This window comes from Oncorhynchus masou, chromosome 28 (assembly GCF_036934945.1).
Source record: "Oncorhynchus masou masou isolate Uvic2021 chromosome 28, UVic_Omas_1.1, whole genome shotgun sequence".
Lineage (NCBI taxonomy): Eukaryota > Metazoa > Chordata > Actinopteri > Salmoniformes > Salmonidae > Oncorhynchus > Oncorhynchus masou.
In genome coordinates, this window is record NC_088239.1 from 57956826 (window position 1) to 57983394 (window position 26569).

General features: G+C 43.7%; 1 protein-coding gene across 1 annotated transcript in view; it reads left to right on the forward strand.

The window, feature by feature from the left end:
• LOC135517965 (astrotactin-2-like) overlaps window positions 1-26569 on the forward strand; it is a 569522-nt gene that overhangs the window by 440488 nt on the left and 102465 nt on the right. The window contains exons 21-22 of the mRNA XM_064942708.1: window positions 14311-14411; window positions 15014-15197. Of these exons, the coding sequence (XP_064798780.1) occupies window positions 14311-14411; window positions 15014-15197 (285 nt within the window). The remainder of the gene's footprint in view (window positions 1-14310; window positions 14412-15013; window positions 15198-26569) is intronic.

Below are 26569 nucleotides of genomic sequence, written 5' to 3' on the forward strand. Positions count from 1 at the left end.
GTCTGAGGAGTAGTCCAACAGACAGAGTCTGAGGAGTTGTCCAACAGACAGAATCTGAGGAGTAGTCCAACAGACAGAGTCTGAGGAGTAGTCCAACAGACAGAGTCTGAGGAGTAGTCCAACAGACAGAGTCTGAGGAGTAGACCAACAGACAGAGTCTGAGGAGTTGTCCAATAGACAGAGTCTGAGGAGTAGTCCAACAGACAGAGTCTGAGGAGTAGTCCAACAGACAGAGTCTGAGGAGTTGTCCAACAGACAGAGTCTGAGGAGTAGTCCAACAGACAGAGTCTGGAGAGTAGTCCAACAGACAGAGTCTGAGGAGTAGTCCAACAGACAGAGTCTGAGGAGTAGTCCAACAGACAGAGTCTGAGGAGTTGTCCAACAGACAGAGTCTGAGGAGTAGTCCAACAGACAGAGTCTGAAGAGTAGTCCAACAGACAGAGTCTGAAGAGTAGTCCAACAGACAGAGTCTGAAGAGTAGTCCAACAGACAGAGTCTGAGGAGTAGTCCAACAGACATAGTCTGCGGAGTTGTCCAACAGACAGAGTCTGAGGAGTTGTCCAACAGACAGAGTCTGAGGAGTTGTCCAACAGACAGAGTCTGAGGAGTTGTCCAACAGACAGAGTCTGAGGAGTTGTCCAACAGACAGAGTCTGAGGAGTTGTCCAACAGACAGAATCTGAGGAGTTGTCCAACAGACAGAGTCTGAGGAGTAGTCCAACAGACAGAGTCTGAGGAGTAGTCCAACAGACAGAGTCTGGGGAGTAGTCCAACAGACAGAGTCTGAGGAGTAGTCCAACAGACAGAGTCTGAGGAGTTGTCCAACAGACAGAGTCTGAGGAGTTGTCCAACAGACAGAGTCTGAGGAGTTGTCCAACAGACAGAGTCTGAGGAGTAGTCCAACAGACAGAGTCTGAGGAGTAGTCCAGCAGACATAGACTGAGGAGTTGTCCAACAGACAGAGTCTGAGGAGTTGTCCAACAGACAGAGTCTGAGGAGTAGTCCAACAGACAGAGTCTGAGGAGTAGTCCAACAGACAGAGTCTGAGGAGTAGTCCAACAGACATAGTCTGAGGTGTAGTCCAACAGACAGAGTCTGAGGAGTAGTCCAACAGACAGAGTATGAGAAGTAGTCCAACAGACAGAGTCTGAGGAGTAGTCCAACAGACAGAGTCTGAGGAGTAGTCCAACAGACAGAGTCTGAGGAGTTGTCCAACAGACAGAATCTGAGGAGTAGTCCAACAGACAGAGTCTGAGGAGTAGTCCAACAGACAGAGTCTGAGGAGTAGTCCAACAGACAGAGTCTGAGGAGTAGACCAACAGACAGAGTCTGAGGAGTTGTCCAATAGACAGAGTCTGAGGAGTAGTCCAACAGACAGAGTCTGAGGAGTAGTCCAACAGACAGAGTCTGAGGAGTTGTCCAACAGACAGAGTCTGAGGAGTAGTCCAACAGACAGAGTCTGGAGAGTAGTCCAACAGACAGAGTCTGAGGAGTAGTCCAACAGACAGAGTCTGAGGAGTAGTCCAACAGACAGAGTCTGAGGAGTTGTCCAACAGACAGAGTCTGAGGAGTAGTCCAACAGACAGAGTCTGAAGAGTAGTCCAACAGACAGAGTCTGAAGAGTAGTCCAACAGACAGAGTCTGAAGAGTAGTCCAACAGACAGAGTCTGAGGAGTAGTCCAACAGACATAGTCTGCGGAGTTGTCCAACAGACAGAGTCTGAGGAGTTGTCCAACAGACAGAGTCTGAGGAGTTGTCCAACAGACAGAGTCTGAGGAGTTGTCCAACAGACAGAGTCTGAGGAGTTGTCCAACAGACAGAGTCTGAGGAGTTGTCCAACAGACAGAATCTGAGGAGTTGTCCAACAGACAGAATCTGAGGAGTAGTCCAACAGACAGAGTCTGACGAGTAGTCCAACAGACAGAATCTGAGGAGTAGTCCAACAGACAGAATCTGAGGAGTTGTCCAACAGACAGAGTCTGAGGAGTTGTCCAACAGACAGAGTCTGAGGAGTAGTCCAACAGACAGAGTCTGAGGAGTAGTCCAACAGACAGAATCTGAGGAGTTGTCCTACAGACAGAGTCGTTGGAGTAGTCCAACAGACAGAGTCTGAGGAGTAGTCCAACAGACAGAGTCTGAGGAGTAGTCCAACAGACAGAGTCTGAGGAGTAGACCAACAGACAGAGTCTGAGGAGTTGTCCAATAGACAGAGTCTGAGGAGTAGTCCAACAGACAGAGTCTGAGGAGTAGTCCAACAGACAGAGTCTGAGGAGTTGTCCAACAGACAGAGTCTGAGGAGTAGTCCAACAGACAGAGTCTGGAGAGTAGTCCAACAGACAGAGTCTGAGGAGTAGTCCAACAGACAGAGTCTGAGGAGTAGTCCAACAGACAGAGTCTGAGGAGTTGTCCAACAGACAGAGTCTGAGGAGTAGTCCAACAGACAGAGTCTGAAGAGTAGTCCAACAGACAGAGTCTGAAGAGTAGTCCAACAGACAGAGTCTGAAGAGTAGTCCAACAGACAGAGTCTGAGGAGTAGTCCAACAGACATAGTCTGCGGAGTTGTCCAACAGACAGAGTCTGAGGAGTTGTCCAACAGACAGAGTCTGAGGAGTAGTCCAACAGACAGAGTCTGAGGAGTAGTCCAACAGACAGAGTCTGGGGAGTAGTCCAACAGACAGAGTCTGAGGAGTAGTCCAACAGACAGAGTCTGAGGAGTTGTCCAACAGACAGAGTCTGAGGAGTTGTCCAACAGACAGAGTCTGAGGAGTTGTCCAACAGACAGAGTCTGAGGAGTTGTCCAACAGACAGAGTCTGAGGAGTTGTCCAACAGACAGAGTCTGAGGAGTTGTCCAACAGACAGAATCTGAGGAGTTGTCCAACAGACAGAATCTGAGGAGTAGTCCAACAGACAGAATCTGAGGAGTTGTCCAACAGACAGAGTCTGAGGAGTAGTCCAACAGACAGAGTCTGAGGAGTAGTCCAACAGACAGAGTCTGAAGAGTAGTCCAACAGACAGAGTCTGGGGAGTAGTCCAACAGACAGAATCTGAGGAGTTGTCCAACAGACAGAGTCGTTGGAGTAGTCCAACAGACAGAGTCTGAGGAGTAGTCCAACAGACAGAGTCTGAGGAGTTGTCCAATAGACAGAGTCTGAGGAGTAGTCCAACAGACAGAGTCTGAGGAGTAGTCCAACAGACAGAGTCTGAGGAGTTGTCCAACAGACAGAGTCTGAGGAGTAGTCCAACAGACAGAGTCTGAGGAGTAGTCCAACAGACAGAATCTGAGGAGTTGTCCAACAGACAGAGTCTGAGGAGTAGTCCAACAGACAGAGTCTGAGGAGTTGTCCAACAGACAGAGTCTGAGGAGTTGTCCAACAGACAGAGTCTGAGGAGTTGTCCAACAGACAGAGTCTGAGGAGTTGTCCAACAGACAGAATCTGAGGAGTAGTCCAACAGACAGAGTCTGAGGAGTAGTCCAACAGACAGAGTCTGAAGAGTAGTCCAACAGACAGAGTCTGGGGAGTAGTCCAACAGACAGAATCTGAGGAGTTGTCCAACAGACAGAGTCGTTGGAGTAGTCCAACAGACAGAGTCTGAGGAGTAGTCCAACAGACAGAGTCTGAGGAGTAGTCCAACAGACAGAGTCTGAGGAGTTGTCCAATAGACAGAGTCTGAGGAGTAGTCCAACAGACAGAGTCTGAGGAGTAGTCCAACAGACAGAGTCTGAGGAGTAGTCCAACAGACAGAGTCTGAGGAGTAGTCCAACAGACAGAATCTGAGGAGTTGTCCAACAGACAGAGTCTGAGGAGTAGTCCAACAGACAGAGTCTGAGGAGTTGTCCAACAGACAGAGTCTGAGGAGTTGTCCAACAGACAGAGTCTGAGGACTTGTCCAACAGACAGAGTCTGAGGAGTTGTCCAACAGACAGAGTCTGAGGAGTTGTCCAACAGACAGAGTCTGAGGAGTTGTCCAACAGACAGAATCTGAGGAGTAGTCCAACAGACAGAGTCTGAGGAGTAGTCCAACAGACAGAGTCTGAGGAGTAGTCCAACAGACAGAGTCTGAGGAGTAGTCCAACAGACAGAGTCTGAAGAGTAGTCCAACAGACAGAGTCTGAGGAGTAGTCCAACAGACAGAGTCTGAAGAGTAGTCCAACAGACAGAGTCTGAGGAGTAGTCCAACAGACAGAGTCTGAGGAGTTGTCCAACAGACAGAGTCTGAGGAGTTGTCCAACAGACAGAGTCTGAGGAGTAGTCCAACAGACAGAGTCTGAGGAGTTGTCCAACAGACAGAGTCTGAGGAGTTGTCCAACAGACAGAGTCTGAGGAGTAGTCCAACAAACAGAGTCTGAGGAGTAGTCCAACAGACAGAGTCTGAGGAGTAGTCCAACAGACAGAATTTGAGGAGTTGTCCAACAGACATAGTCTGAGGAGTTGTCCAACAGACAGAGTCTGAGGAGTTGTCCAACAGACAGAGTCTGAGGAGTTGTCCAACAGACAGAGTCTGAGGAGTAGTCCAACAGACAGAGTCTGAGGAGTAGTCCAACAGACAGAGTCTGAGGAGTAGTCCAACAGACAGAGTCTGAGGAGTAGTCCAACAGACAGAATCTGAGGAGTAGTCCAACAGACAGAATCTGAGGAGTAGTCCAACAGACAGAGTCTGAGGAGTAGTCCAACAGACAGAATCTGAGGAGTAGTCCAACAGACAGAATCTGAGGAGTTGTCCAACAGACAGAGTCTGAGGAGTAGTCCAACAGACAGAATCTGAGGAGTAGTCCAACAGACAGAATCTGAGGAGTAGTCCAACAGACAGAGTCTGAGGAGTTGTCCAACAGACAGAGTCTGAGGAGTTGTCCAACAGACAGAGTCTGAGGAGTAGTCCAACAGACAGAATCTGAGGAGTAGTCCAACAGACAGAATCTGAGGAGTTGTCCAACAGACAGAGTCTGAGGAGTAGTCCAACAGACAGAATCTGAGGAGTAGTCCAACAGACAGAATCTGAGGAGTAGTCCAACAGACAGAGTCTGAGGAGTTGTCCAACAGACAGAATCTGAGGAGTAGTCCAACAGACAGAGTCTGAGGAGTAGTCCAACAGACAGAGTCTGAGGAGTTGTCCAACAGACAGAGTCTGAGGAGTTGTCCAACAGACAGAGTCTGAGGAGTAGTTCAACAGACAGAATCTGAGGAGTAGTCCAACAGACAGAGTCTGAGGAGTAGTCCAACAGACAGAATCTGAGGAGTAGTCCAACAGACAGAATCTGAGGAGTTGTCCAACAGACAGAATCTGAGGAGTTGTCCAACAGACAGAGTCTGAGGAGTAGTCCAACAGACAGAGTCTGGGGAGTAGTCCAACAGACAGAATCTGAGGAGTAGTCCAACAGACAGAGTCTGAGGAGTAGTCCAACAGACAGAGTCTGAGGAGTTGTCCAACAGACAGAGTCTGAGGAGTTGTCCAATAGACAGAGTCTGAGGAGTTGTCCAACAGACAGAATCTGAGGAGTTGTCCAACAGACAGAGTCTGAGGAGTTGTCCAACAGACAGAGTCTGAGGAGTTGTCCAACAGACAGAATCTGAGGAGTTGTCCAACAGACAGGGTCTGAGGAGTTGTCCAACAGACAGAATCTGAGGAGTAGTCCGGAAGCAGCCTTTCTTGTTACAGTGTGACCATATGGACATGATACATCTCACTTTTTCACATGACACTACATCCTAAAATAGGTCCAAATTAGTTTTGGATTGTTACAATTTGACTGTAGCTGAATGGACTGGAGTAATTTCAGAGTTAGTGGAATAATGAGTTTATGATTTATGGTTGATGACTTATGTTATACCTGTGGTATCATGAAGCTCTACATACCTGTACTTAGTAGTTATTGCATGCACTAAATGATATAACCATTTTGCGTTGATATCTACCTCCCCCCTAAATATCTCCCTCATCCCAGACATGCTGACACAGAACCGAGACAAATAACAGGACAAACAGGCAATATGGCAGAAAGTAAATCCCTAGCTCGTCTATCATGGGTGATAACTTTATACCTTCACCATATCCTTAAAAGCTATTGCTTTAAGTGAATGTAGTAAAAGTCGATCTGGCGATTCAGCAATACCAGTCAGTCTGGCATTTCACATCATATTTGCCCTTCATGGCATCATATCCTCTTACATTGTCATCTCTAGGTTTTATTGGTACAATTTCAAGCCATGGTAAAAGTTACCCTCAATGTTTCTACCATCACCCTCCAAACAGAATCCATTCACAGTGATACCAGTCATAATGTCTGTTTCATATGACCTATTCAGCCTGCAGAACTGTCTTTTGAAGTATTGTTTTCTGACCTGTGTCGTGTATATGTTCTTTACTGAAGTGCTGCTTTTTATATTGATTGATATATCATGTGCTTTTTATGTTGATTTATTGTGTCTGATTGTCTGAAACTGTTGTGTTGATGCTGCTCTCCTGGTCCAGGTCTCTCCTGAAAAATAGATTTTTATCTCAACGAAGGTTCAATAAAATAAAGGCTCCAGTACGCTAGTGAAGGAGAGGTTATTTGGTTCTTTGACTTCTCATCCTTTGCTGCAGTAAATAGGGCAAGGTTCAGCACCTGCCTCCCAGTGTTTTGGATGGTACTCTCAGGCCAGAGCAGCAGTTCAGAGCCCTAAAATAGAAGTCTTTAGAGGCAAGTGTAAATCACAGAAAATGACACGGCATAACATGATAAACCTGATGTGACCCAACCCGGCTGGAGACTTATGAGGTGTTGCCTTTATACTGTATACTCAGGATCCAGCTCCACTCTAAAACACACTGCCAACTATCCCTCAGAAGAACAACAAATATGTCTTCCACATGGGCGCTAAAACAACCTGTGACAGAGTACGACCGACGAAGGCTTTTTGAACGGCTAGTGAAAGCTTTCTTTCTTTAAACAAAGAACCTGTATGATACACTACATGGCCAAAAGTATGTGGACATCCATTCAAATGAGGTTATTCTGCTATTTCAGACACACCTGTTGCTGACAGGTGTACACAATCAAGCACAGAACCATGCATTCTCAATAGACAAACATTGACAGTAGAATGTCCCATGCTGAAGAGCTCAGTGACTTTCAATGTGAGACCGTCATAGGATCCCACCTTTAAGATTTCTGCCCTGCTAGAGCCGCCCCGGTCAACTGCAAGTTGTGTTATTGTGAAGTGGAAAAGTCTAGGAGCGACAACAGCTCAGCCGCGAAGTGTTTGGCCACACAAATCAAATCAACTTTATTTGCCAAACACAACAAGTGTAGACTTTACCGTGAAATGCTTACTTACAAGCCCTTAACCAACCGTGCAGTTCAAGAAGAAGAACATATTTACCAAGTAGGCTAAAATAAAAAAGTAATAATAAAAAGTAACACAATAAGAATAACAATAAAGAGGCTATATACAGGGGGCACCGATCCCGAGTCAGTGTGCAGGGGTACAGGCTAGTTGAGGTAATCTGTACATGTAGGTGGGGGCGAAGTGACTATGTATAGGTAACAAACAAACAGCGAGTATCAGAAGTGTACTAGAAGGGGGGTGTCAATGTAAATTGTCCAGTGATGATTTTTAGGAATTATTCAGCTGTCTAATGGCTTGGGGGTAGAAGCTGTTGAGGAGGCTTTTGTTCCTAGACTTGGCGCTCCGGTACCGCTTGCCGTGCGGTAGCAGAGAAAACATCTCACAGAACGTGACCACCGAGTGCTGAAGCATGTAAAAATCATCTGTCCTCGGTTGCAACACTCACTACCGAGTTCCAAACTGCCTCTGGAAGCAACGTCAACACAAGCATTGGAAATTCTGGATTGATGAATCACGCTTCACCATCTGGCAGTCCGACGGACAAATCTGGGTTTTGCGGATGCCAGGAGAACGCTACCTGCCCGCTACCTGCCTGTTTTTCATGGTTTCGGGCTAGGCCCCTTAGTTCCAGTGAAGGGAAATCTTAATGCTACAGCATACGACATTCTAGACAATTCTGTGCATCCAACTTTGTGGCAACAGTTTGGTGAAGGCTATTTCCTGTTTCAGCACAAAGCTAGGTCCATACAGAAATGGTTTGTTGAGATTGGTGTGGAAGAACTTGATTCTCCTGCACATAGCCCTGACCTCAACCCCATCGAACACCTTTGGGATAAATTGGAACGCCGACTCCGAACCAGGCATAATCGCCCAACATCAGTGCACTAGATTGCTCTTTGGCAATTTTCCAACATCTAGTGGAAAGCTTTCCCAGAAGAGTGGAGGCTGTTATAGCAGCAAAGATGGGTCCAACTCCCATGATTTTGGAATGAGATGTTTGCTGAGCAGTTGTCCACATACTTTTGGCTATGTAGTGTATTTCCAACACACAGCCAATCCTACCATAATGAGTATGTGTTGGTGTCCAATTGGTAATATAAAGAAAATAGTTGTGATATAGTTGTATTGGTATGACCAGGAGCTGCCAAAATTGCAAAGACAAAGAAATGGTGAACACATTTTTTTTTAAATAATTTGCCAGCAAAACTTGCAACAACTAAGACTAAATTGTAAGTGTCTGCCTTTCATCATGCTAATAATGTCTGATATAAGATGTGAAAACTTGAAGACCACACAAGTAACTCCTCATTAGTCTGTGAAAAGACAATCTGGTCTACCCAACAAGTACGATGTGTTCTTTCTTTGTTTTTATTAACATGGGGGCTTTATTAAGTGTAGTATCTCATGTCAAGTCCAAACAATATGCTTGTACTGAAAACCTGAATGAGCAATCTATTTTATGGAAGGACATAGAGAGATAAAACATCAAAACAAGGCATATTTATTAGTGCAAATTACATCTTTACAATTTCCCCTTGTTCCCAGGCATGTCATGTATTGGGTGCTTTCATGTTAGTCACTTAAAATCAACAAATCACAACATGTGTAGACTCTGAGATTTAGTTTAGATATAGATAGAACATGCAGCCACTGCTACAGTAGTATGATCATATTTCTGCTCAAACCTCCAGTGATATGTGCAGGTGCCAGCAGTCAGTATGTAAAGCTAACCTGTAATTGATAAAAGACGTTGTAGAGAAAGGATATTACAGTGTAAGTCCTTTCTTACAGACCTGACCTGAGAAACTAAGTCGAAGTCGTAAATTTGTTTTGAATTATATTCTCCCGGTGCAATTGATTGATTTGTGGACCGGCTCAATTGATCTCGGACCAACGTCTGATGTCATCAACCAGGAATCCCGAGGCTGCCTGGCTTCTTCTATGCCTAGTATGCCAGAAATACTGCCATAATTGCTCTCTCTTTCTTTCTCTCTTCCCCACTCCCTCACCCTCTCTCTCTCAATTCAATTCAATTCAATTCAAGGGACTTTATTGGCATGGGAAACATATGCTAACATTGCCAAAGCAAGTGAGGTAGAGCTCTCTCTCTCTCCTCTCTCATTCTCTCTTACCCCACACCTCTTTCTTTTTCTGTCTCCTCTGTTCCTTCTCTATCCCTCTCTCTCTTACTCTCTTTCTCTCTACCCCCTCCTGTCTCATTAAATTAGAGGACACCATAACTTTATGGTGGCATTGCTATTTCAAACAAATATGTTTTTTTTGTTGAGCTTTCAAAACGATGGCACGGGGACAAAACCATGCACTACAAACATCCAGCTTCTGAGTGGAGCGAGGGATAGAACGGGTGGAAAAGACAAAGGGAATCAGAGAGAGGCAAGACAGAGTGTGAGAGATGAATGGACAGAGAGAGCGGGTGTGTAAGGGGTTGGGTATAAGTTGCCAGTATGTTACCCTCTGTTTTGACATTCTCGTGGCAAGCAGACCACGGAGCTCGTTTTGTTCTCCCAGTTAATCCTTATCGATGCTAATGGTGAAGCCTGCCAGCTCAGGCTCCATTCAGCCCCCCGCTGCACTGCGCTGTGGGTGACAGGCCCGTTTATCCAGCACCTACAACAGGCCTTGTATCTCTGACCGTAGTGTTAACAGAACTGTAGGGGAAGAAAGCAGCCAAAATACCTTTTGTGGTTGTCCTCGCATTAAAAAAAAACCCCACAAAGGCTAGAGAAAGTTTCTGTGGTAATCTCCTTTCACTATACATAATAGGACTGTGATTAGGCTGTGGAGAAAAGTACCTGTCTTTGATGCCAACCACTTAAACAACCAAAAACAGCAACAAGCTGGCAAGCTGTGTCCGGGATCCTAAACTAAACTCTACTAATTGCCTGATAAATACACCCTGCCCCCCTCCATTTACTGGCCAGTGATGTGACCACATAATTTAAACAATGTGATTGTTATATGTGCCGTTGTTTTGCTGGGCAGAGAATCTACAGCGAACTTCGTACAGACTCTGGCCCCTTGTCTTTTGTGAGGTTCTTGGGGAATACCAATATACCACACATTTCTCTTGATGAATAACAAGATCGGACAAACTATGCGAACAATGTCAAAACAGGCCATATTACAAACAAAACAATCAGTTGGTGGTATTAAAACACAGGCTCTTCAAACAAAAGGCATACTTTTAAAAATGGACTCTGCCAGTGAAATAGCTTTGTGAAACAGAAAAATAAATTCTGCCTCCTATTTGATATTGTCATTTTGCATGTTCAGTCATGAACAATATTAATTTTCACTTGCATTTGAAAAGTATTCAGACCCCTTACCTTTTTCCACGTTTTGTTACGTTACAACCTTATTCTATAATGGATTAAATCTTTTTTTTCCTCATCAATCTACACACAATACCCCATAATGGCAAAGCGACTGCACATTTTTAGAAATGTTTGCAAATTTATTACAAATAAAAAACACATAGATTACATAAGTATTCGGACCTTTGCTTTGAGACTCGAAATTGAGCTCAAGAGCATCCTGTTTCCATTGACCATCCTTGAGTCCACCTGTGGTCAATTCAATTAATTGGACATTCTTTGGAAAGGCATGTCAGAGTCTGTAGAGCTCCGAGACGACAGGTTTGTGTTGAGGCACACTCTGACAGAGCTCCAGAGTTCATCTGTGGAGATGGGAGAACCTTCCAGAAGGACAACCATCTCTGCAGTACTCCACAATTCAGGCCTTTATGGTAGATTGACCGGAGGCACATGACAGCACCTACAAGGCACCTAAAGAACTCAGACCATGAGGAACAAGATTCTCTGGTCTAATGAAACCAAGATTGAACTCTTTGGCTTGAGTGCCAAGAGTCAAGTCTGGAGGAAGCCTTGTACCATCCCTATGGTGATGCATGGTGGTGGCAACATCATGCTGTGGGGATGTTTTTCAGTGGCAGGGACTGGAAGACTATTCAGGATCAAGGGAAATATGAATGGAGCAAAGTACAGAGAGCTGCTCCAGAGCGCTCAGGACCTCCGACTGGGGCGAAGGTTCACCTTCCAACAGGACAATGACCCTAAGCACACAGCCAGAGGCCCAGCCAGAGCCAGGACTTGAACCTGATCTAACATCTCTAACATCCCTGAAAATAGCTGTGCAGTGACGCTCCCCATCCAACCTGACAGAGCTTGAGAGGATCTACAAAGAAGAATTGGAGAAATTCCCCAAACACAGGTGTGCCAAGCTTGTAGCATCATACCAAAGGCGAATCGGGTCTGTAATCGCAGCCAAAGGTGTAAGGGTCCTGTGTGTAGCTGGTGTAGAGAGTCAGGCGCAGGACAGCAGATATGAATGATCAATGTACTTTACTCAAAAAGACAAATATACAAAGTAACATCACGAGCCCACAAAGACGAACCAAATTACAATACACAATCACTCACAAACACAACATGGGAAACAGAGGGTTAAATAATAAACAAGTAATTGGTTGAGTGAAGCCAGGTGTGTAATACAAAGACAGAACAAGCGGTGGCAAGCAAGAAAGCGGGTGCCGTCGACCGCCGAACACCGCCCGAACAAGGAGAGGGACCGACTTCTGAGGAAGTCGTGACAAAAGGTGCTGCAACAAAGTACTGAGTAAAGGGTCTGAATACTTATGTAAATGTGATATTTCATTCTTTTTTTTTTTTTACAATTGTAAAAAATCTAAACCTGTTTTTGCTATGTCATTATGGGTATTGTGTGTAGATTGATGGTGTAAAAAACGATTTAATCCATTTTAGAATAAGGCTGTAACGTAACAAAATGGGGAAAAAGTCAAGGGGTCTGAATACTTTCCGAAGGCACTATATGTATTCTTCTGGACAAACCATCCATCCATCCAGCAGTTTTGCTATTTAGATAATGGTCATATTCGATGATTCACAGATGTATTAAAAAACAATAATTTGGTCGCAGAATACTGCTTTTTATACTGCTTTTTATCTCCCCCAACACACATCTAGCACTGAATCACAATTTCAACTTACTGTATAAACCCTAGAAATAGAATGCTAAGAACAACAATTACCCTTTGACTATATCCATGCCAATGGACCGTTAAGGTATGGTTACTTTGGGATTGTCCAATCAGCTCTGTCTGTAGATTAAACAACAGCCTTTGTGTTACATGCACATTATCTACATGCATGTTGGTAGTTCTATAGCATTTCATGTCTCATAAACAGCCATCATCTCTCTAAAAGCTACTTCTATGAGAAAGACTGGACAACCTACAGTACAGTACTTCACAGGAAACCATCTCTCCGATGATCTATCAGCACCCCATGATCATCAGGGAGCAACATGGATGTCTTTCCCCCTCACTGCTGTATACAGTACTAGCCACGGCCACTTGGTGGTCCAGGGGATCTGAGGCCTTAATATGTTTTACATTTGTGGAGAGCAGAATCTCCGTAATTAGAGGAAGTGGGAGTCCCATTTAAAGGCACTATTAGGTGTAATGGCCGTTGCTGCCGACTGGCTGGTCTGTCGTGTACCAGGCAGGGACCACTTACAGACCTTTACCCACTCCTGGGTCTTGAGTCCTTTACCCACTCCTGGGTCTCGGGTCCTTTACCCACTCCTGGGTCTCGGGTCCTTTACCCACTCCTGGGTCTCGGGTCCTTTACCCACTCCTGGGTCTCGGGTCCTTTACCCACTCCTCGGTCTCGGGTCCTTTACCCACTCCTGGGTCTCGGGTCCTTTACCCACTCCTCGGTCTCGGGTCCTTTACCCACTCCTGGGTCTCGGGTCCTTTACCCACTCCTGGGTCTCGGGTCCTTTACCCACTCCTGGGTCTCGGGTCCTTTACCCACTCCTGGGTCTCGAGTCCTTTACCCACTCCTGGGTCTCGAGTCCTTTACCCACTCCTGGGTCTCGGGTCCTTTACCCACTCCTGGGTCTCGGGTCCTTTACCCACTCCTGGGTCTCGGGTCCTTTACCCACTCCTGGGTCTCGAGTCCTTTACCCACTCCTGGGTCTCGGGTCCTTTACCCACTCCTGGGTCTCGGGTCCTTTACCCACTCCTGGGTCTCGAGTCCTTTAACCACTCCTCGGTCTCGGGTCCTTTACCCACTCCTGGGTCTCGGGTCCTTTACTCACTCCTGGGTCTCGAGTCCTTTACCCACTCCTGAGTCTCGGGTCCTTTACCCACTCCTGGGTCTCGGGTCCTTTACCCACTCCTGGGTCTCGGGTCCTTTACCCACTCCTGGGTCTCGGGTCCTTTACCCACTCCTGGGTCTCGGGTCCTTTACCCACTCCTGGGTCTCGGGTCCTTTACCCACTCCTGGGTCTCGGGTCCTTTACCCACTCCTGGGTCTCGAGTCCTTTAACCACTCCTCGGTCTCGGGTCCTTTACCCACTCCTGGGTCTCGGGTCCTTTACCCACTCCTGGGTCTCGAGTCCTTTACCCACTCCTGGGTCTCGAGTCCTTTACCCACTCCTGGGTCTCGGGTCCTTTACCCACTCCTGGGTCTCAGGTCCTTTACCCACTCCTGGGTCTCGGGTCCTTTACCCACTCCTGGGTCTCGAGTCCTTTACCCACTCCTGGGTCTCGAGTCCTTTACCCACTCCTGGGTCTCGGGTCCTTTACCCACTCCTGGGTCTCGAGTCCTGGCCTGGCTCTGAGTTATGGCTATTTTCAAAAAGGAGTTCTGTTGCTGTCAACAGTGGCTCATAAAAACTCTGTGCAAAGTGTAGGAGCCGGGACACTCGGTGCATCTAGCTTTGAAAGGTTGGGATGGAATGGCAGGAGCCACGTAAGTATTTTTTTCTGTCGAAAGAGGCATGTTACTTTTGAGTTCCTTTGATTTCTCTCATACTGTAACAGTACATATGAAAGGTTGTTAATTGTTGTTGACATATGAAATATGTCAGCTTCTATATTGTGTTATTTATTTTCTTAATTCTCTCTCTCTCTCAGGTTCACCCTATATGCTGTGGACAGTCGAGGGAGTCGTTCAGAGTCTAGCTTCGTCTCAGTGCGGACGTCTTGTCCAATGGTAGATGATAGCAGAGCAGAAGGTACTCCTCCTCATACTCCCTTTTCATACTTGATATTCTCTTTCTACACTCTGTCCACCCCATAACCTTTCCATCCGTCCTTTATACATTCTCCTTTCCCCATAATCTCTTCTCTCTTATCCCCCCACAGACACGTTTCTTTCCCTATCACATTCCTCCCTCCTTACCACATTATTTTTCTTCATTCCATCTCTCCCTCACGCTTTCCCCCCTCCCCATGCCTTTCTCACCTCTTTCTCCTACCCCTCAGCCTGTTGTGATGCCCTTGAAATCCACAGCAGGTTACTCACCATCTCTCTCTCTCTCTCCTCCCTCCCCCTCCTTCACCACCTTCCCACTCTCCCCATTCATCCCCCTCAGCATCCATCCCTTTCCCTCTCCAATATACAATATCACATTTTATTCTAGCACCAGGGTTATCACCAGCAACTAGGTTTTACTTGTGATGGTGATCTTGGGTTTACTTGCCCACCTTCATTTGATATACTTATCCCACGTTCACCTCTGTCTTTCAAATGAGTGTCTTTCAAATGAGTTTCTTTCAAATGAGTGTCTTCCAAATGACTTCCATGTTTCCCCTCTTCCACCTCCTCCTGTGTCAGAGATAGCAGACAAGGTATATAACCTGTACAACGGCTACACCAGTGGCAAGGAGCAGCAGACGGCCTACAACACTCTGATGGAGATTCCCCCTCCGCTGCTTTACAGGGTGCAGCACCACTACAACTCCCACTACGAGAAGTTTGGAGATTTCGTCTGGCGGAGCGAAGATGAGCTGGGACCCAGGTGAGGCTCATAAAGGCTTGGAGATGTCTAAGTTGTCACAGCGATTCTGGTGCCCCCACGACATCTGGTGTCACTGTTTGTTTGGAGCCAGTATCAAATGTCATCTTCCACTTCCACTCTGGGAAGTATCTGAGAAAATGGTGACGTGTTGTTGTCTGTGTCCAAATGTTCCTTCTTGTGGCTCAGGTAAAACACTTCACTAGTAAGAGATTATCCCATTGGCCCACAGATTTCAAGTATAAGTAACGATCAACCTAATTGGTCCAGATACTTAATATTTTACTGGTCTAAGTAGAACTGCAGTGTAAATGATCATGAAGTAAAACGGCAATAACCACTAACATTCTCAAGAATGCCTTGGGGTTCTAGGCGGCCTTTGGACAAAAACCACATGATCGTTTTCACCCTCACCTTCAGTTTTCAGATTTTTTTAAACCTTTCCATTCCAGCAGATTTGAGAATGGCTGCCTTCCAACCCTGTAACATGAAGTTTTATATCCAGTCGATAAGTTGAATTTGTCTGTTACTGTAGATCCACTGTTTCTTTATTATAATTTTTAAAACTTTATTTATAGATTTTCAGATTAAAAGCAAAGCAGTACAATCCCAACCCCTCATTCTCACATCCATCCATCCAGCCATCAACTCCCTCCCTCCCTCCATCCCACCCATCCACCACTCCCACCACTCCCTCCCTCCCTCCATCCCACCCTCCCTCTATCCCACCCACACACCACCTCCTCCCTCCATCCCACCCTCCCTCCATTCCACCCCTCCCTCCCTCCTGATGTCTTGAGATGTTGCTTCAATACATACACATAATTGTCCTGCATCATGATGCCATCTATTTTATGAAGTGCACCAGACCCTCCTGCAGCAAAGCACCCCCACAACATGATGCTGCCACCCCTGTGTTTCACGGTTGGGATGGTGTTCTCCGGTTTGCAAGCCTCCCCCTTTTCCTCCAAACATAACGACGGTCATTATGGCCAAACAGTTTTATTTTTGTTTCAACAGACCAGAGGACATTTCTCCAAAAAGTACGATCAGTTGCAAACCGTAGTCTGGCTTTTTTATGGCGGTTTGGAGCAGTGGCTTCCTCCTTGCTGAGCGGCCTTTCATATTATGTCGATATAGGATTAGTTTTACTGTGGATATAGATACTTGTGTGCCTGTTTCCTCCAGCATCTTCACAAGGTCCTTTGCTGTTGTTCTGGGATTGATTTTCACTTTTCGCACCAAAATATGTTCCTCTCTAGGAGACAGAACGTGTCTCCTTCCTGAGCGGTATGACGGCTGTGTGGTCCCATGGTGTTTATACTTGCGTACTATTGTTTGTACAGATGAACGTTGTACCTTCAGGTGTTTGGAAATTGCTCTCAAGGATGAACTAGACTTGGAGGTCTCCAATTTTTTCTGAGGTCTTGGCTGATTTCTTTTGATTTTCCCATGATGTCAAGCAAAGAGGCACTGAGTTTGAAGGTAGGCCTTGAAATACATCCACAGGTACACCTCCAATTGACTCAAGTTATGTCAATTAGCCTATCAGAAGCTTCTAAAACCATGACATCATTTTCTGGAATTTTCCAAACTGTTTAAAGGCGCAGTCAACTTAGTGTATGTAAACTTCTGACCCACTGGAATTCTGATACACTGAATTATAAGTGAAGTAATCTGTCTGTAAACAATTGTTGGAAAAATGACTTGCGTCATGCACAAAGTAGATGTCCTAACCTACTTGCCAAAACTATAGTTTAACAAGAAATTTGTGGAGTGGTTGAAAAACGTGTTTTAATGACTTCAACCTAAAGCTATGTAAACTTCTGACTTCAACTGTACATATATACACACGTATACTCCAAACACATTTAATTAAATAAGTAAATAGGAAAACAAACCCAGTAAAATTGAACATTTGTATAAATGTACTAAATTGTGTGGATAGGTCAGTGGATAATGACTCCACCTTCGCCAGCACAGTCTGTTCAGATTTAATGATAACCACCATTACAATGGCTAGGTCGGGGGGGGGGGGGGGATCAGAGTCCGTGTCAGGTGAGCCCGAGGCTTCAGCAGAGGCCAAGTCCTTTGTGCCCCGATTCGTAAATTGAGTTTGATTCCAAATTATATGTTACAAAATTAACACGGTGGGCAGGTGTTGGTCAAGTATTAATAGTAAATTGTTCGCCCTGGATCTGAGCACCAAGGAAACGTGTTTTCACACATTGCTGCTCCCCAGCGCCCTCTTCTCCACTGTTTCTTCAACCATCTTCACAAAGGTGGATCACGCCTATGGACACACGTAGACATAAACCTACATGTGTTCATACTCGCACTCACACAAATATATGTGCACACACAAACACATGCAAACTCTTTCTTACAGACACGTATGCACACACACACACACACACACACACACACACACACACACACACACACACACACACACACACACACACACACACACACGCACATATGCCTGTACAAACGCACACATACACTCTCTTTCTTTCACACACACATGCACACACACACAAACACCCCGGTCAGCAGTAATTTTGGACAGCAAAATATTGGTTTAGGCTTTTTCACTGCAAATTCTGGCCCATAAAACCAATCATGACCAGGTTTCTTCCATTGGAGTACCATCTTATAAGGACATAAATCTCATAAAAGAATCCACACAGCACAGCCATATATTTTCGTTTTCGTTTACTCAAGTTCATCAGATATTTTTATTTCCTCTCATTTACCTTCGTATTCATATTTTGTACCCAATTGGTGACTGGACACAAGTGCTAAGTCTACAAATTACAGCTTTGTTATTACAAGGGAGCCTAGGATGTAGCCAATGGTCTTGGACCCTAGCGAATGGAAGCGCTCCGATGTTGGCAATTCACGAGTGTTGCGTTGAATAGGGAATACACTCTTTGTGTATAGTGTGGAAAACTCATTCATAAAACCAACTTCTCTGGTTACCTGTAAAGGCCTGAAGCCCCCAGTAAACTCAGGAATGATTTCATAACCACGTCAGGAGAGCGTTGCTCCGATTCCCTTGTGCTACAACCACTAGACTCTTTACCCACAAAGAGCTGAAGAACTAGACTGAACCCAAGGTCTCCATTCAATCCAACCTGCACTGGGGTATTTACAGGTTGGTTTTCTACAAGTGTTTTCAAAGAGTTTGCAGTGGTTCCTGGAGCCAAAGAGAAGCCAGTATTTTTTTGTAGATGAGACAGTGATTGATGTGAGATCTACGGAAGACTTATGGGATGTGTTTACGCCTGCATGTGTGTTCTCAGGATTGGGCCCAGAATGGGTAGTATAATTTATTTGCTGAATGGGATTCAATACACATTGGGCTGGTCGTGTCTGGCTCGCTCTCCTCTAGATGAAAACAATAGGTAGATGGTAGCACTCAAGACCAGGCGTTATCTACTGGACTGTCTGGGGATCCAGGGTATCACCACGCTAATGGATTTCATGTCATACCAGGCATGTCTCGGAATGTTATTACACCATTACTAACACACAGACATGCACACACTCACACACACAAACGAACAAACATACGTGTAAACACACATGCATGCACACACACATGTTGTTTTACTATCCTTGTGGGGACCAAACAATTGATTCCCATTCAAAATCCTATTTCTCTAACCCCTAACCCTTAATTTAACCCTACCCATAATCCTAACCTTAACCCTAACTCCTAACCCTAAACCTAAAATAGCCTTTTCACCCACTTCCCTTTGTTTTACTGTCCTTGAGGACTTTTGGTCTTTTTTAAAGATTTTTTTAAAGATTATATTTTAAAATTACTTTTTAATGTGTCCAAATCCATCAACACTGTTCTATGTATCTGTTGGTTTGATTGAAAACTAGCATCAGTAACAGTTATTTAACTCTTACATAACAAAGCAATAGATGTCCCCAATGTCTTTTGAAGATGAGGACATTTGGGTTTTCCTGTCTTTGCATGCCTTCTGTACTGTCAGCAGAAGCTGAGTTGTGCAATCAGCCTTTTTTAAGTGTTTATTTGGGGAAGCGAATTGGTAAGGTCAGCTTTGACTATAAGGTTACATACTTGTTTCGAATTACAGCCCCTATGCCAAACACCACTCTTACGCCAAGCCAAACACTACATTTGACAGTCAACTAACACTAACTAAACTTCCAAGTCCATTTCCTCCTCATTCTCATAAAGATTTCCTGCAGAGCCCTGCCTCGGTCTGCCCCCTGAAACAGACCACCCCCGACACAGCAGTTTTATGTGAATAGACACAGGGGACATTAGCATGATATGGAGATGGAGAAACACACAGTCTACAGGATGAAAAAAAAAAGAATATTTGGACAGAAACTTAAAAAAGAAAAAGGAAAAAAAATCCACGGCATGTGAGTCTGACCAGGTTAAGTCTCCAGCGGTTCAATAGTTTTGTAATGATGGCAACATTGGGTCTAAAGTTTCAGGCCCCTTGTTTTGTTTTGTCCACCCCCATTGCCTGGAAGCCCTCTCCGGCAGCCATAAATAATATCATAAATGTGGAACAAGTTTGTCTTAAAGGAAGATTATGTTTTTTTGTGATTGGGGTAGAGGAAGGTAGCCTATGCAGGGACTGGGGGGTGAGTATGGAGCACATCAGAGTCCTGGAGAAGGCATTTGGATGACTGACAGTGTAGGGTTATTTACTGCCTGAAATTGGCAGGGCAAGGCCTTGTTGGGGTAATTTACGAGCCGGCTCTATCGGTGGTGCCTTTTTAAAAGGTAACAGTGTGGCCAAGTGAAATGTGAGCACTCAGTATTTACTCACTATGTCAGGAAACCTGGAAGACTGACGGAGCCACAATGAGACCCAGCCACCATCCGCGAGCATTGTCACAGTCAGCTCTCACAGTTGCACAACTGTGCTTTTTTCTTTCTCTCACCATGCATGTACGGTACAGTGTGTGTTTATGTCATGAATTAGGTTGATTGTGCTTAATTTGTTTGCAGGTTGTTTTTCTACTTTGGGCAAGTTTCCATGTATCTTAATTTTCAGTCATTTCTATTGAAGCAGCAGTTTTGCACACATATTGTGTGTTTTATTCTCTTCGAACAGTGTTGCTGGTGTATGTTACACTATTATTTTTATTGGATGAAACAAATGGGTTTTATTCGGACAATCGGACGATCATCTAACACCATCCTGATAAGATAAATGAATACAACTGACACTAACCAGACAGATCTGCCTGTCTGGTACCGTAACTTTAGTACTGTGGTACTGTAACTTTAGTACTCTGGTACTGTAACTTTAGTACTCTGGTACTGTAACTTTAGGACTCTGGTACTGTAACTTTAGGACTCTGGTACTGTAACTTTAGGACTCTGGTACTATAACTTTAGGACTCTGGTACTGTAACTTTAGGACTCTGGTACTATATCTTTAGGACTGGTACTGTAACTTTAGTACTCTTGTCCTGTAACTTTAGGACTCTGGGACTGTAACTTCAGGACTGTTACTATAACTTTAGTACTCTGGTACTGTAACTTTAGTAATCTGGTACTGTAACTTTAGGACTCTGGTACTGTAACTTTAGTACTCTGGTACTGTAACTTTAGGACTCTGGTACTGTAACTTTAGTACTCTGGTACTGTAACTTTAGGACTCTGGTATTGGAACTTTAGGACTGGTACTGTAACTTTTGGACTCTGGTACTGTAACTTTAGGACTGGTACTGTGACTTTAGGACTATGGTACTGTAACTTTAGGACTGGTACAGTAACTTTAGTACTCTGGTACTGTAACTTTAGGACTAGTACTGTAACTTTAGAACTCTGGTACTGTAACTTTAGGACTGGTACTGTAACTTTGGGACTCTGGTACTGTATCTTCAGGACTCTGGTATTGTAACTTTAGGACTCTGGTACTGTAACTTTAGTACTCTGGTACTGTAACTTTAGGACTCTGGTACTGTAACTTTAGGACTATGGTACTGTAACTTTAGGACTCTGGTACTGTAACTTTAGGACTCTGGTACTGTAACTTTAGGACTCTGGTACTGTAACTTTAATACTCTGGTACTGTAACGTTAGTACTCTTGTACTGTATCTTTAGGACTGGTACTGTAACTTTAGTAATCTGGTCCTGTAACTTTAGGACTCTGGTACTGTAACTTTAGGGCTCTGGTACTGTAACTTTAGGACTCTGGTACTGAAACTTTAGTTCTCTGGTACTGTAACTTTAGGACTCTGGTACTGTAACATTAGGACTGGTACTGTAACTTTAGGACTCTGGTACTGTAACTTTAGGACTCTGGTACTGTAACTTTAGGACTGGTACTGTAACTTTAGGACTATGGTACTGTAACTTTAGGACTGGTACTGTAACTTTAGTACTCTGGTACTGTAACTTTAGGCCTCTGGTACTGTAACTTTAGGACTCTGGTACTGTAAATTTAGTACTCTGGTACTGTAACTTTAGGACTCTGGTACTGTAACTTTAGGACTGGTACTGTAACTTTAGGACTATGGTACTGTAACTTTAGGACTGGTACTGTAACTTTAGTACTCTGGTACTGTAACTTTAGGCCTCTGGTACTGTAACTTTAGGACTCTGGTACTGTAAATTTAGTACTCTGGTACTGTAACTTTAGGACTCTGGTTCTGTAACTTTAGGACTCTGGTACTGTAACTTTAGGACTCTGGTACTGTAACTTTAGTACTCTGGTACTGGAACTTTAATACTCTGGTACTGTAACTTTAGTACTCTTGTACTGTATCTTTAGGACTGGTACTGTAACTTTAGTACTCTGGTCCTGTAACTTTAGTACTCTTGTACTGTATCTTTAGGACTTTTACTGTAACTTTAGGGCTCTTGGACTGTATCTTTAGGACTCTGGTACTGTATCTTTAGGACTGGTACTGTAACTTTAGTAATCTGGTACTGTAACTTTAGGACTCTGGTACTGTAACTTTAGTACTCTGGTACTGTAACTTTAGGACTCTGGTACTGTAACTTTAGGACTCTGGTACTGTAACTTTAGGACTCTGGTATTGGAACTTTAGGACTGGTACTGTAACTTTTGGACTCTGGTACTGTAACTTTAGGACTAGTACTGTAACTTTAGAACTCTGGTACTGTAACTTTAGGACTGGTACTGTAACTTTGGGACTCTGGTACTGTATCTTCAGGACTCTGGTATTGTAACTTTAGGACTCTGGTACTGTAACTTTAGTACTCTGGTACTGTAACTTTAGGTCTCTGGCACTGTAACTTTAGGACTCTGGTACTGTAACTTTAGGACTCTGGTACTGTAACTTTAGGACTCTGGTACTGTAACTTTAATACTCTGGTACTGTAACGTTAGTACTCTTGTACTGTATCTTTAGGACTGGTACTGTAACTTTAGTAATCTGGTCCTGTAACTTTAGGACTCTGGTACTGTAACTTTAGGGCTCTGGTACTGTAACTTTAGGACTCTGGTACTGAAACTTTAGTTCTCTGGTACTGTAACTTTAGGACTCTGGTACTGTAACATTAGGACTGGTACTGTAACTTTAGGACTCTGGTACTGTAACTTTAGGACTCTGGTACTGTAACTTTAGGACTGGTAATGTAACTTTAGGACTATGGTACTGTAACTTTAGGACTGGTACTGTAACTTTAGTACTCTGGTACTGTAACTTTAGGCCTCTGGTACTGTAACTTTAGGACTCTGGTATTGTAAATTTAGTACTCTGGTACTGTAACTTTAGGACTCTGCTACTGTAACTTTAGGACTGGTACTGTAACTTTAGGACTATGGTACTGTAACTTTAGGACTGGTACTGTAACTTTAGTACTCTGGTACTGTAACTTTAGGCCTCTGGTACTGTAACTTTATGACTCTGGTACTGTAAATTTAGTACTCTGGTACTGTAACTTTAGGACTCTGGTACTGTAACTTTAGGACTCTGGTACTGTAACTTTAGGACTCTGGTTCTGTAACTTTAGTACTCTGGTACTGGAACTTTAATACTCTGGTACTGTAATTTTAGTACTCTTGTACTGTATCTTTAGGACTGGTACTGTAACTTTAGTACTCTGGTCCTGTAACTTTAGTACTCTTGTACTGTAACTTTAGGACTAGTACTGTAACTTTAGAACTCTGGTACTGTAACTTTAGGACTGGTACTGTAACTTTGGGACTCTGGTACTGTATCTTCAGGACTCTGGTATTGTAACTTTAGGACTCTGGTACTGTAACTTTAGTACTCTGGTACTGTAACTTTAGGTCTCTGGTACTGTAACTTTAGGACTCTGGTACTGTAACTTTAGGACTCTGGTACTGTAACTTTAGTACTCTTGTACTGTATCTTTAGGACTGGTACTGTAACTTTAGTACTCTGGTCCTGTAACTTTAGTACTCTTGTACTGTATCTTTAGGACTTTTACTGTAACTTTAGGGCTCTTGGACTGTATCTTTAGGACTCTGGTACTGTATCTTTAGGACTGGTACTGTAACTTTAGTAATCTGGTACTGTAACTTTAGGACTCTGGTACTGTAACTTTAGTACTCTGGTACTGTAACTTTAGGACTCTGGTACTGTAACTTTAGGACTCTGGTACTGTAACTTTAGGACTCTGGTATTGGAACTTTAGGACTGGTACTGTAACTTTTGGACTCTGGTACTGTAACTTTAGGACTAGTACTGTAACTTTAGAACTCTGGTACTGTAACTTTAGGACTGGTACTGTAACTTTGGGACTCTGGTACTATATCTTCAGGACTCTGGTATTGTAACTTTAGGACTCTGGTACTGTAACTTTAGTACTCTGGTACTGTAACTTTAGGTCTCTGGCACTGTAACTTTAGGACTCTGGTACTGTAACTTTAGGACTCTGGTACTGTAACTTTAGGACTCTGGTACTGTAACTTTAATACTCTGGTACTGTAACGTTAGTACTCTTGTACTGTATCTTTAGGACTGGTACTGTAACTTTAGTAATCTGGTCCTGTAACTTTAGGACTCTGGTACTGTAACTTTAGGGCTCTGGTACTGTAACTTTAGGACTCTGGTACTGAAACTTTAGTTCTCTGGTACTGTAACTTTAGGACTCTGGTACTGTAACATTAGGACTGGTACTGTAACTTTAGGACTCTGGTACTGTAACTTTAGGACTCTGGTACTGTAACTTTAGGACTGGTAATGTAACTTTAGGACTATGGTACTGTAACTTTAGGACTGGTACTGTAACTTTAGTACTCTGGTACTGTAACTTTAGGCCTCTGGTACTGTAACTTTAGGACTCTGGTATTGTAAATTTAGTACTCTGGTACTGTAACTTTAGGACTCTGCTACTGTAACTTTAGGACTGGTACTGTAACTTTAGGACTATGGTACTGTAACTTTAGGACTGGTACTGTAACTTTAGTACTCTGGTACTGTAACTTTAGGCCTCTGGTACTGTAACTTTATGACTCTGGTACTGTAAATTTAGTACTCTGGTACTGTAACTTTAGGACTCTGGTACTGTAACTTTAGGACTCTGGTACTGTAACTTTAGGACTCTGGTTCTGTAACTTTAGTACTCTGGTACTGGAACTTTAATACTCTGGTACTGTAATTTTAGTACTCTTGTACTGTATCTTTAGGACTGGTACTGTAACTTTAGTACTCTGGTCCTGTAACTTTAGTACTCTTGTACTGTAACTTTAGGACTAGTACTGTAACTTTAGAACTCTGGTACTGTAACTTTAGGACTGGTACTGTAACTTTGGGACTCTGGTACTGTATCTTCAGGACTCTGGTATTGTAACTTTAGGACTCTGGTACTGTAACTTTAGTACTCTGGTACTGTAACTTTAGGTCTCTGGTACTGTAACTTTAGGACTCTGGTACTGTAACTTTAGGACTCTGGTACTGTAACTTTAGGACTCTGGTACTGTAACTTTAATACTCTGGTACTGTAACGTTAGTACTCTTGTACTGTATCTTTAGGACTGGTACTGTAACTTTAGTAATCTGGTCCTGTAACTTTAGGACTCTGGTACTGTAACTTTAGGGCTCTGGTACTGTAACTTTAGGACTCTGGTACTGAAACTTTAGTTCTCTGGTACTGTAACCTTAGGACTCTGGTACTGTAACATTAGGACTGGTACTGTAACTTTAGGACTCTGGTACTGTAACTTTAGGACTCTGGTACTGTAACTTTAGGACTGGTACTGTAACTTTAGGACTATGGTACTGTAACTTTAGGACTGGTACTGTAACTTTAGTACTCTGGTACTGTAACTTTAGGCCTCTGGTACTGTAACTTTAGGACTCTGGTACTGTAAATTTAGTACTCTGGTACTGTAACTTTAGGACTCTGCTACTGTAACTTTAGGACTGGTACTGTAACTTTAGGACTATGGTACTGTAACTTTAGGACTGGTACTGTAACTTTAGTACTCTGGTACTGTAACTTTAGGCCTCTGGTACTGTAACTTTAGGACTCTGGTACTGTAAATTTAGTACTCTGGTACTGTAACTTTAGGACTATGGTACTGTAACTTTAGGACTCTGGTACTGTAACTTTAGGCCTCTGGTACTGTAACTTTAGGACTCTGGTACTGTAAATTTAGTACTCTGGTACTGTAACTTTAGGACTCTGCTACGGTAACTTTAGGACTGGTACTGTAACTTTAGGACTATGGTACTGTAACTTTAGGACTGGTACTGTAACTTTAGTACTCTGGTACTGTAACTTTAGGCCTCTGGTACTGTAACTTTAGGACTCTGGTACTGTAAATTTAGTACTCTGGTACTGTAACTTTAGGACTCTGGTACTGTAACTTTAGGACTCTTTTACTGTAACTTTAGGACTCTGGTACTGTAACTTTAGTACTCTGGTACTGGAACTTTAATACTCTGGTACTGTAACTTTAGTACTCTTGTACTGTATCTTTAGGACTGGTACTGTAACTTTAGTACTCTGGTCCTGTAACTTTAGTACTCTTGTACTGTATCTTTAGGACATTTACTGTAACTTTAGGGCTCTTGGACTGTATCTTTAGGACTCTGGTACTGTATCTTTAGGACTGGTACTGTAACTTTAGTTCTCTGGTACTGTAACTTTAGGACTCTGGTACTGTAACTTTAGTTCTCTGGTACTGTAACTTTGGGACTCTGGTACTGTATCTTTAGGACTCTGGAAATGTAACTTTAGGACTCTGATACTGTAACTTTAGTACTCTGGTACTGTAACTTTAGGACTCTGGTACTGTAACTTTAGGCCTCTGGTACTGTAACTTTAGGACTCTGGTACTGTAAATTTAGTACTCTGGTACTGTAACTTTAGGACTCTGGTACTGTAACTTTAGTACTCTGGTCCTGTAACTTTAGTACTCTTGTA